The sequence below is a fragment of the Ovis aries genome, chromosome 15, assembly GCF_016772045.2.
Source record: "Ovis aries strain OAR_USU_Benz2616 breed Rambouillet chromosome 15, ARS-UI_Ramb_v3.0, whole genome shotgun sequence".
NCBI classification, from domain to species: Eukaryota; Metazoa; Chordata; class Mammalia; order Artiodactyla; family Bovidae; genus Ovis; species Ovis aries.
This window is the reverse complement of record NC_056068.1, coordinates 5,203,668-5,216,119: the sequence shown is the minus strand read 5'-3', so window position 1 is coordinate 5,216,119 and position 12,452 is coordinate 5,203,668. Positions and strand designations below refer to the sequence as shown.

The following is a 12,452-nucleotide window of genomic DNA, read 5'->3' as shown; positions in this document are numbered from 1 at the left end:
GACCTTTCCCTTCTTTAGGTATTTTCCTTCCAGACTCCCTCTTCTACTTAATAGGTGCCTTCTTGGCCTTTTTATTTTTATAAAAAACATAAGGGACTTTCCACAATGGATATTTGCAGAAAACCATGTTCTCAAGATTTAAGTGTTTCATGAACTCTCTGATAACTCAGTCAATATTAACCTCTCCCTTTTTCTAACTGCCCATGGCTTTCTGCTAATTAATTATTAAATAATCTGAAAAGTGTTTAACATAGTATTTCTGTCACCTCACCAAGAAGTGTGTAAGTTTACTGAAGGTGTGGCCATATACTGTTCCAGGTACAGGACCTACTATAAATCTGAATACAAAGCAAGTACCTAATAAATATCAACACCTGCCTTAAGAACTATTATAAAAAGATATTTTTATATTACAAGGAGTTCAAATGTACTTACTTACATAAATCAGATAGGCAATTTAAATAACCTCCCTGTTTACTGTTTGGAAATGTAGGGAAAACTCACTGCCATAAAGAAATATGCTTGCTCTATTCTTCTTACAACCCTCTGATGAACTCACTTTTTCTCTCACTTTTAATGGATATTTCTGTACTGTAAGAAAAACAGGAGACTAGCATAATAATAAATGACAACTGAAAAGCAACCTAGATGTTGTCATACTGTGGACCAGCACACCAGAAAGCAAGCGCAACATAAGCCACTATTTGGTTCCAACCTACATCCTATAGAAGAACACAGGAACAGTTCTGTCAGATTTTGTAATTTTTCAAACAAATCTAGAAGCTATATTTTTATTCAAAACCTCTCAGTTAAAACGTTGACTCAAATGCACATGAAAATACATATCTACAGGCCAGATACAGTCCTTGAGCTGCCAGTTTACTGCTGTAAGGTATTATTTATAAAAATATTAAATTTTACACTATTTTGTAAGTGAAAGACACAATATATACAGAAAGAAATAAAGTTATCCTTTCTTCAGTATTTTGTTTCCTCAGTGTCACAAAAGTCCCTTAACCTCAGTTTACATTTATAGGAAGGTATCTTTTCTGTGTGGGCTTCCCTGGTGGCTCAGTGGTAAAGAATCTGCCTGCCAATGCAGGAGACCTGGATTCAATCCCTAGGTTGGGAAGATCTCCTGGAGAAGGAAATGGCAACCCACTCCAGGATCCTTGCCTGGGAAATTCCATGGACAGAGGAGTCTGGAGAGCTATAGTCCATGAGGTCACAAAAGAGTTCAACATGATTTAGCAACTAAACAACAATAACAATCTTTTCTATACAATGCTTCGCAACATGAAAACACCACATGCAGCCAAACTTGTGATGGGAGTGAAAAACGTACAGCTCTAGAAAATTCATCTGGCTTATCTAAGTAAGTCATCATTGCCTCCAACACCTATGGCATCCTGGGTTTTCCATTCAAGGGGACTGACAGATATTTTAATTTGAACAACTAGAAATCATTGGGCTTCCCTGGTGGCTCAGACAGTAAAGGCATCCGCCTGCAATGCGGGAAACCCGGGTTCAATCCCTGGGTCAGGAAGATCCCCTGGAGAAGGAAATGGCAATCCACTCCACCACTCTTGCCTGGAAAATCCTACGGATGGAGGAGCCTGGTAGGCTACAGTCCATGGGGTTGCAAAGGGTCGGACACGACTGAGTGACTTCACTTTCACTTTCACTCAATAATTTCTGATGGAAGTTACTTTGACATTATTTGCCATTACGTGAATGGATATTATGATATTAAATTTAAAGCTTTTGCTACTATAGCTGTTTTGCTTTCCTATTTTTAAAATCATGACTGCACCTTCCTTACATAGTAAAATGCCAGGAAAGACAGGAATAAAGCAGAATTTTAGCTTCTAGCTGCAGAAATTATATTCTAAATTTAGCTATAGTGCTCTGCTACCAAGTAATTGAAAATATTGTATTTACCAGCACAGATTTTATAATGGTGCTCAATCTAAGTTCCCTGCCTTCTATACCTGCCTCCCCCCCAACACTTCCCACACAATTAAAACAAGAAGCTCTGTTAGGAAGTTTAAATTATTTATGGTAATGCTATATAAATCCATGTTCTCATTTAATAGCTTTAAGAACTATATTTTCATAAGAAAACATTGTATTATATACTTACAAGCACCATCTTCATCATAGTTACTAAGATCGGCATGGACTGTTCTGCTGAATTCTAACACATTGTACCACTGATCTTTGTTCATAACGCGATACTTTGATTGCTGTAGAAAATGATATAAACATTTGGATTACAGACCAAGCAATATCTATTAGGATTTGACATCAATAAACATAGTTGTAACTTTGTTGTGATTTAGTCTTTCCTAAAACAGTTATTCCTCTTTTAATTATTTGTGTTTCTAAGAGAATTTTCAGGGTCATTTAGATGTTAACATCTTCACATTTATTTTTTTCCTTTTTATTCCTGAGGAATAACACAGCATCAAGGGCACTAACAAAAAGGGTAAAGCTTAATAAATTTTTACCAATGTATATGCCGTGTAATCACCAGTGAGATCAAGCTATATAATGTTTCTTAAACACAGTAAACTCCCTCCTGCTGCTTCTCATTAAATTGTTTCTTTGCATAAGGTTTACTGTTTAGCCACATTTGAAGTTGGCATTTTTCAGGCTTGGGTTCAAATCTTACTTCTGTTACTTAATTGAGTGACCTTGGGAAAGTTACTCATTGGCTAAGTAAAAATAAAACATAATTCAAGATGGTATTATAAAGATTTAAAAAGATAATGTATGTTAAACACCCTCCACACAACAAACATTTGAAAATATTTAGTTCTCTCAGCAACCTTTACATGGGAATATTTTTACAAGGAATGATATTTATCTCTGTCCCCAAATTACTAATATGAGGAAGATAGATAATGTCCATCAACCAATTTTATACTGTCTCTTATCACAAGCTTTAAACAAAACTAATCTGGGAAACTTGCTATGATAAACAATCAGCTTCATGAGAAATTATTTTCAAAGCAAAAGCATCTATATTCAAGAAATGGTAAGAAGTACACCAAAATAAAAGCCAAAATTGCAAAAACAAAAAAACACTACCAAAGAAAGAAATGGAAAAAAAGGACAGTCTCTTCTTAGAATCACGTTGAACAACAGGTACAAGAATAAAGCCTTTCTTCTAAAAGAATACTTCCTTTATAAATTCAGCATACATGTCTCAGTAATCACTCTAAGTATATTTTCATATTTGGGGACATAAAATATTAAACTTTCTAACTGTGGTGTTGGAGAAGACTCTTGAGAGTCCCTTGGACTGCAAGGAGATCAAACCAGTCAATCCTAAAGGAAATCAATCCCGAATATTCATTGGAAGGATTGATGCTGTAGCTGAAGCTCCAATACTTTGGCCGCTTGATGGGAAGAACCGAGCCACTGGAAAAGACCCTGATGCTGGGAAAGATTGAAGGCAGGAGGAGAAGGGGACAACAGAGGACGTGATGGTTGGATGGCATCACCGACTCAATGGACGTGAATTTGAGCAAGTGCCGGGAGATGGTGAAGAAAAGGAAGCCTGGCGTGCTGCAGTCCACGGGGTTGCAAAGAGTCAGACACGACTGAGCAACTGAACAACAACAAGATATTTAAAGTTTATTCTAATTCTTTAGATTGAGCCTAAGCTTTAATACTAAAATTGGTTCTCTTACATTGATGTTTTTCAGTCTAATATTCTGTATATAGCAAGAAACATGATTTAAAAGCTTGAGATTTGTACACTAGCATCAATTCTCTCCTGAAAAATCCCAAGAAACTAATTTTACATTAAGGGCATTTGTGATAAAATATATTTTTTGAAGATTTATCTTTGTTTTTTTTTTTTTTTGAAGGGAGAAGAGCTATGAGGAAGAGAGTACACATAGCTTATACACAAAACATATTAATGAACATGAACTCATGTCTAAATGAGAGCAGTTAGGTATACACTTAAACAAATTTTCAACCACTTATACAGATTTTTTTTAAAAGCTACAGTCTTTTTGTTTTTATTCATTTAAAGGTATGCTGTTCATTCAGCTTAAGTTTTTAAATATTATTTTAAAAATAAAAACATACACATACCTCTAGGTACTGGTAAAATACTGAAAACAGTGGCCATGTCCTCCCAAGGAGAAGAGCTAACATAGACTTAGCAGTATCAATATCAAGGCTTCTCTGATCTTTATCCTAAAACAAAAGATAAAAAAGTTCTCCTAAGTGTGGTTTCAAGATAATAAAAAAATATTAAAATTGCAAACATGGAAATTCCACCTACCCTTGCAAAATCAAAGGCATATCTGTAAATATTCTTAAACGCAGAAATATCATTCAACTGTGAGCGCAAAAAGTCAAATTTGTTCTGTAACTTTTCTGTGCAGTCACACCTTAAATTAAAAAATCAAATGTTATATAATTAAGAAAATTAAATAAAAGTATCTTTGGGGGTTAGAATGAATGCATTAAATAAAAAAGTAGGCACATTTATGAAGTTAGTTTAGGTTTAAATTCTCTCATTCACAAATTTAGAATAACTGTTGCCTTCTATCTACCAATACAATGCAAAAGGGAAAAAGGGAAAAGAAAACCTAGCAATCTATGAAAGGTCACTCCAATAACTTTTCTTTAAAAAAAGACACCCACAACTCAAGCATAACCTCGAATAAAATCACAAACATTCGGTAAAAAGAAACATACTAAGATATATGCTTTTACCACAAATAAAGTTAAAATGACAGAACAAATAAAATTAATCAGGCCTCTGACACAAATTCTCAGGCACCATCTTGGTGAAAGAGACTAACCATGATGGCTTTTTAAAGTTTAGTAGGTAATCCAGAGGAAATATATTAGTGATTCAGTCATAAACTCAGATTCCTACTACATTTTAGTAAACAAAAAATCAAAGTATATCAGTGACAGCACCTAACTTTACATAAGGTACATATACAAAAGAATGCAAACAAGTAACAGATGTTATCTCTAAAGGTACGACTAACTAAATATAAGGAACTAAAGAGATGGGATGCTCCAAAGTATTACTGGCTTTCTGATTTTACCTGGGTTGACTTACTCCACTATTTAGCAAGAAACAAGGCAGATAAAAGATAAAGCCTTTAACAATTGGCACAAAGCTCCAATCTCATCTCCAACCAGAGCCCAATATCCTTAAAATGTAACTGTGCTCTAGTTATATTTCACTTACCGTTCCCAAATGCCATATCTATGCTTTAAGCACATATTATTTTATCTACTTGATATGCTGTTCCTTCTAATATTTTGTCAAAAAATTACTCATCAAAACTAACTCAGTTTGTCCTCTGTCAGATCATCTGATTCCCTTCAATCAAATTAGTTGTGCCATCTACTGTGACCAATACTTTTACATGCAAAACTGATTTCAGTACTCATGACAACACACCTAGCATTCTCAGATTTAAGTGAGACTTTCACTGTTCTAAATCAACAATGTGACGTGTAGTAACTTATCATTTTATTAATGTGTAAAATATCTGAATAAATTTCTAGTGTTGCTTAACGCTTACATTCTTAGAATAAGCCAAACTTGGTCATGTTACCTGTTTTATACACTGCTGGATATTTTGCTTTGTTCATAAATGAAATTTATGTATGTATTTATGTATTTATACTGTAAATTTCATTCTTTCACATTCTTTTTGCTAGCCTTGTAACAAGCTTATAGCATAAACCTCAAAAAACCAAAATGAAAAATGGTACACTTTCTTCTATTTTCCAAAAAAAGTTTACTCAACATTGGATTTAGGATATGAACAAACTCAGCAGCTGAAAAACCACCTGGGCCTTTTTACTAAGAAAAGGAAAACCTTTAAACTACTAAATCAGCATTTTAAATGGTTATTAGACCATTTCGATTTGTTAATGTCTTTTTGAATCAGTTTTGGTCATTTATACACATTTCTGATTACTTATTTCACATATAATTTTACTTAAATATGCCAATTAAAATATTTATATTTTCTAACATGATTATTATATATTTTTGCCTTTTCTTTGTTCTTCTTGATTACCTTGTGAGAATTTCTTAATTCTCTCAATTGTATCTTTTTTCTATTTTACCAGGGTTTGAACACTTTTAATCTCCTTTCTTTTTTCTTTGGGTTAATCCTTTTCCTAAATTAGATACCAGTTCATATGGTTTTAGATTTTTCCCTCCCCTTTTAATATAATATTTAATGCTACAGACTTCCCTCTAAGTAAAATTTTAGCTTCACCCAAAGCTTTGTCAGTATTAATTGGTCTGATTAGTCACTTGTAAATAAGGCCTTCACAAGTGTGATTTCGGAGGAGCTGTAAGGATAAAGTCTTGCTAGAATAAGTTTAAAAGAGCAAATGAGGAGAAACTAGAGAAAAGAAGCCTGGACAATTGCTTTCAAAGAATCTGTTTCTAAAATGGAGCAGAGGAAAGAGGCAGTAGAGTGCAATGGGGAAGAAAGGCAGAAAGTTCACTTTAAGAAAAAACAAGTGAAGTGTTATTTCACATCTCTCCTGTTAATTCAATTAAAACCCTATACATTATATACAAAACAAACAAAAAAAGACTCTGAAGAATCTGAGAAACAATACAGTAGCATGTTCCCTGGGGTTTTTTTTTCTTGCCTCATCTATCCCAGCTTGGAGCTGAAGGAGTCAGCAAAACAGAAATGCCAACGAGGGCAGACAAAAAATAAACATACAGAAGCCTGCTCTCCCCCTCTAGCCCAAAGTAAGCAATCTGGCAAGACAGAAATCGTTAAGGGAAAAAAAAAAACAACAAACCACTCTTCTCCAGTCAAACACCAAAGAGAAAACTGGCTCAATCCCTACCAACACCAGCAAAGGCTGAATGGGGAACCGAATGGTCCACCCTCACCAGGAAATGCGGGCGTTCTGGGGGCTCAGCGGTCAGGAATCCTCCTGCCAACGCAGGGGACTCGAGTTGGATCCCTGAATTGGGAAGACCCCCTTGAGAAGGAAATGGCATCCCACTCCAGTATTCTTGCCTGGCGAATCCCATGGACAGAGAGCCTGGCAGGCTAGAGTCCATGGGGTCACAAGAGTCAGACACGACTTAGGGACTAAACAACAAACAAAACACTAGGATATAAGCAGGTTGCCCTCTCAAATTCTGCAGTGTCAGTGGAAACCACAAGGGGTATATCAACTCCCACCAGGCAGTGAAAAGCAGACACTCCTCCTCCACTCTTGGGAGTGTCAGAGGAGGATTTCGAGTCAAGGCTTTCAGCTTTACCCAGGAACGCGGCCGTCACTCCAGCAGTGTCAATGGAGAGAAGGCATCTGTAGAGGCCTCTCACCTCTGCTGACAGTAATGAGGACTCCTCCCCAGACGTCAAGGATGCAGAGAGGAACTTCACTTGCTATGGGCACTGGAAACTAATGAGGCAACAGCCCTCAGTTCTCCTGCCCAAGTGGTATTAGAGGAAGCCAGCTAAAATAGAAGCCTCAAATAAGATCCAGACTTTCATAACAAAATAATACTCCAATCTTCCAGGTTTCAATTAAAAAAAAAAAAAAAAGCCTGCCATAGCAAGAACCAAGATCTCAAACAGCAAAAGGGCAATCAATAGATGCAAACCCTGAAATGATAAAGATGTTTAGAATCATTCAACTCGGATTTTAAAGCAGTTATAAGAATGCTTCAGTAAGCAATCAAAAAGAAATTAAAATAAATGAAAAGATAGAAACTATCACCAAAGAAACTGAAAGTCTAAGAAAAGAAATATATAACAAAAGAACCACAATTCTTGAACTATAAAATACAGGGCAGACTTAGGCCCTAATACATCAGTAATTACATCAAATATAAGTGTTTTAAATAAACCAATTTTAAGATTAGAGACTGACAGAGCAGAACAACAACAACAAACATGGTAAACTCTATGCTGTTCAGAAGAAACTGACTTTAAACATAACAATGTAGGTGGGCTGAAAGTAAAGGAATAGAAAATGATATATTGTACAAACAACTAAAAGAAATGAGAGGTGGCCAAACTAGTATCAGCTAGTGTAGACTTCAGAGCAAAGAATTTATCAAACTAGAAAAGAATATTACATAATGACAGAAGGTCAATTCACCAAGAAGATGCAACAATCCCAAATGTGTGCACCAGACAAGAGCTGCAAAATATAAGGAGAAATAAACAAATTCACAATTACAGTTAGATTTCAATCTCTCTCTCTCAGCAATCGACAGAACAACACAGAACATCAGTAAACGTGTAGAAGAATTCAACACCAACAATCAACAGGATCCAATGCACATGGAAAGAACATTCTACTCAATGGCAACAAAATACTTCTTTTCAATCCTAAACCAAAAAACAAATCTTGACAGATGTAAAATACTTGAAATCACACAGAATATGTTCTTTGACCACAAGGAGACCAAACTAGAAAGTAAAACTTAGAAATTAAACAGCCAACTCCTAAATAGTCCATGGGAATGGAAACCAAAAAATATACTGAACTGAATGAAAATGAAAACATATATCAAATTTTTTGAGATACAAAACAGTGCTAAGAGGGAAATTTATAGCACTAAATATAAATACAAACATTAAAGAAGAAAACAGTCTCAATCAACAATCTAAGCTCCTGCCTTTGAAATCTTATCTAGACTCCAAAAACAGGAGCTTAGATTATTGAAAAAGACCAGATTAAACCTATGGAAAGTAGGAAAAGTAAAGAATTAAATTATCAGTATCAGGAATGAAACAAAGTACATCATTAGACCTGCAGATATCAAGAGGATATAACTTTGATAACTTAAGAAGAATAAGTTATCAAACGGACTCAGAACTTCCCTGTGGCCCAGTGATTAAGAATTCTCTCTCCAGGACTTCCCTGGTGGCTCAGAGGTCAAGAATCCACTGATCAATGCAGGAGACATGGGTTCGGTTCCTGATCCAGAAGATCCCACATGCCTCAGAGCCCTAAGCCCATGTGCCACAACTTGAGAGCCTGGAAGCTGCAACTACTTAGCCCACGAGCCGTACCTGCATGGGCTCTGCACAAGAAGCCACCACATGAGGCCCACACACAACTAGAGAGCAGCCCCTGCTCCTCCCAACTAGAGGGAAGTCCTTGCAGTAATAAAGACCCAGCACTGCCCTACATGGATGAATGAACAAATAAATTGAAAAAAAAATTTCATTTAAAGAATTCACTTTCCAATGGAGAGGAGGCCGGTTCGATCCCTGGTGAGGAAACTAACATCCCACATGCTGCAGTGTGACTTAGCTCATGCTCTGAAACAAGAGAAGCCCCCATGCAACACAACAAAGACCCAACACAGCCAAAAACAAAAACAGGTGACATGGACCAATATTTGAGTTGTGTAACTATTAAACAAATAAACTGAATGCAAAGGTTAGAAACATCTATGAAAGACATATACAGGTTCAGGTGGTTTTACTGGAGAATTTCACCATCTTTGAAGATCAATTCTACAACCTCCTTCAAAAAATAAAGCATAAGCAAAAACTTTCCAATTTATTTTATAAAGCCAGTATTACCTTTACCCTAGAATCAAAGACAATTAAAAATCATCACAAGGAAAAAACATTTACAGCTATATATACTGATGAATGTTAATGACTTATGGTGACAGTATTGCAGGAATCAAACCCATGTCACCTATGTCTCCTGCACTGCAGATGGATTCTTTACCCACTGAGCTACCTGGAAAGCCCTTAATTTTGTAATATATACATATATTGAATGTTTTACATCTGAAGCTAATATAACATTTTATGTCCAATATAACTCAATAAATAAGAAAAAGAAAATAAAGTTATAGACCAATATCCCTCATGAGTCCTTAACAAAATATTAGCAAATAGAAATTAAGCAATATATAAAAATAATTATATACCATGATCAAGTGGGATTTATTCTAACTATGCAAGATTGATTCAGTACTTACAAAAAAAATCAACATAATTACATTAATAGGCTAAAAGAAGAAAAACCACATGATTATGATTTAATGCAGAAAATGTGTATTTAAAGTATTTAATATCTACTCATCTTAAAATTCACAAAAAAAACAGAAATAGAGAACTTGCTCAATTTGATTAAAAAAAAAAAGAAAGAAACCTACAAACAACCCACCAGTAACAATACTTAATGGTGAAAAACTGATATCTTTATCTGTAACATAGAGAACCAAAACAGCATGTCCACTATCACCACACTTATTCAACATAGTAGTAGACATTCTAGCCAATGCAATATGTCAAGGAAAGGAAATATAAGATGTACAGAAAAGAAATAAAACTGTCCTTATTTTGCATCATAATCATATGACACAACTGTCCATGTGGAAAACCCAAAGCACACACACACAAAAATCTTAAAATAAGTGTGTTCAGCAAGTTCATAGGATACAGGACATATAAAAGTCAATTCTATTTCTATATATTAATAATGAACATATGGATGCTAAAATTAAACATACAATATTTATAGTGACCAAAATAAAGATGAAATATTTAGGTTTAATTCTTAGAATACATGTACAGGACATCCATGTTTTACAAAGAAATGATGAAAGAAACCAAGCACCTACGTAAATGGAGACATATCTATCTTGGAAGAGTCAAAAAGAGTAAAGATGTTAGTTCTCAAATTCACATGCACTTTAACAAGAATCTCAGTAAGATTTTTTGTAAATATGTAAGATTATTCTAAAATTTTTGGAAAAACAAAGAGACTGTAATAGCAGAACATCCCTGGTGGTCCAGTGGTTAAGACTCCATTCCTAGCATAGGTTTCACTCTCTGGTCGGGGAACTAAGATTCCACACGCCACACAGTGTGACCAAGAAAGAAAAAGGAGGTTAAAAAAACTGTAGTAGCTAAAAAAAAATTCGAGAAAAGATGAATCAGCCTACCTGACTTCAAGACTGAGTACACAGTTATAGTAATGCAGACTGTGTGGTATTGGAAGATCAACAGAACAGAACAGGGAACCCAGAACAGACCACACAAGGTTAAGTCCAGCTGCTTTTTGATGAAGGTAAAAAGCAACTCAATAGGAGAAAGAGTTTCTGCACCAAATGGTAGTGGTGCAAATGGACATCCACAGATAAAGAAATAAACCAAAAATCTAAGTCTCATACCTTTGATAGAAATCAATTCAAAATGCATCACTGATTTAAAAGTAAAATGTAAAAATATAGAACTTCTAGGAAAAAAAAATTAGGAAAAATCCTCAGGATCTATGGCTAGGCAAAGAATTCTTAGACTTGACACTTCAAACACATAAGAAGGAAAAAACTAATAAGCCAGACATCATCAAAATTTAAAACTTTTATTCTGTATAAAAGTCCTTGTAAGAGAATAAAAACACAAGCTACAGACACAGAGAAAACATTTTCAAGCCACATATTCAATGAAGGACTTAAATCTAGAATACAGAGGACATACTCAAAATTCACAGAACACATTCAAAATTAATTTTAAAAAATTAATCCACTATAGCTCTTAGTCTCTTTTCTATTTTCCTCAAATATGGTACATCACCATTTTATTATATCCATCTCCTTTGCAGTTAGTTCTCTACTGAGTTTTAAATCTTTTATATATTTCGCTTTTAGAAATTATCTGAAATCTGATCATCTGAGACCATTCTTTTTTTTAATACACATTAATGTAGTTATTTTATACTGAGATTGTAGTAACTCAAAATACTAACCTTAAAGAGTCTTATTTTGAAGTTTAAGATCTGTTTCCCAACTTGTTTAGTGATTTCTGATTGTTAACGATCACTGAACTTTTCTCTGAAGAAATTGAGGCTTCTGTCTAAAATGCTTTCCTGTACAGAAGAACTGCTTCCACTAAACCCATGGGAGTACTAATTACCTGAGACAACAGTAAAATGCATTTTTGGATTGTGTCTACATCCTCATGACAAAGAGCTCTTTATTTTGACAATGCCTCTCAGCTTGCAGGATCTCAGTTCCCAATCAGCAACTGAACCCAGCCAGGACCATGAAAGTGAAAGTCTTGAGATCCTAACCAACAGGGAACTCCCCAAAAAGCACTTTTAGTTAGGAATTCTCTCAACTAGAAGCCCATTGTCTCCAACTGCATATGTCAAACCAAGCCCAAGCAAACAAGTCTCCCTCCATTGGATAGATTTGGCATCAATAACTAAATGTGAGAGGTTTTAACATGATTCTCATTGCAATTTGTCTACAGTTCCCAATAGGCATAAAAGGTTAATCCAAGTGACTAAGAATAGGCAGGTATCCTCAGGAGAAATGCCAGCTCCATAGAGCCCTATGGAATTACCATCTCTCATAATTTTTGGCTTCTGATTTATTTTTCTATAGTCAAGTACAAGTATGTTTTTTAAAAGATGTTTTATATTTTAACTAACATTTA

At 35.0% G+C, this 12,452-nt stretch overlaps 1 protein-coding gene across 5 annotated transcripts in view; it reads right to left on the bottom strand.

The window, feature by feature from the left end:
* Window positions 1-12,452, bottom strand: part of DCUN1D5 (defective in cullin neddylation 1 domain containing 5) — a 38,979-nt gene that overhangs the window by 12,263 nt on the left and 14,264 nt on the right. For all 5 annotated transcript variants that reach the window (XR_009596574.1, XM_015100872.4, XM_042232833.2 and 2 more), the window contains 3 exons: window positions 4,304-4,412; window positions 4,111-4,215; window positions 2,144-2,246 (listed from right to left, as the gene is read on the bottom strand). Coding sequence is in view for 4 of the 5 variants with exons in the window: in XM_015100872.4 (XP_014956358.3) it covers window positions 2,144-2,246; window positions 4,111-4,215; window positions 4,304-4,412 (317 nt within the window). In the remaining variant the exon portion in view is untranslated. The remainder of the gene's footprint in view (window positions 1-2,143; window positions 2,247-4,110; window positions 4,216-4,303; window positions 4,413-12,452) is intronic.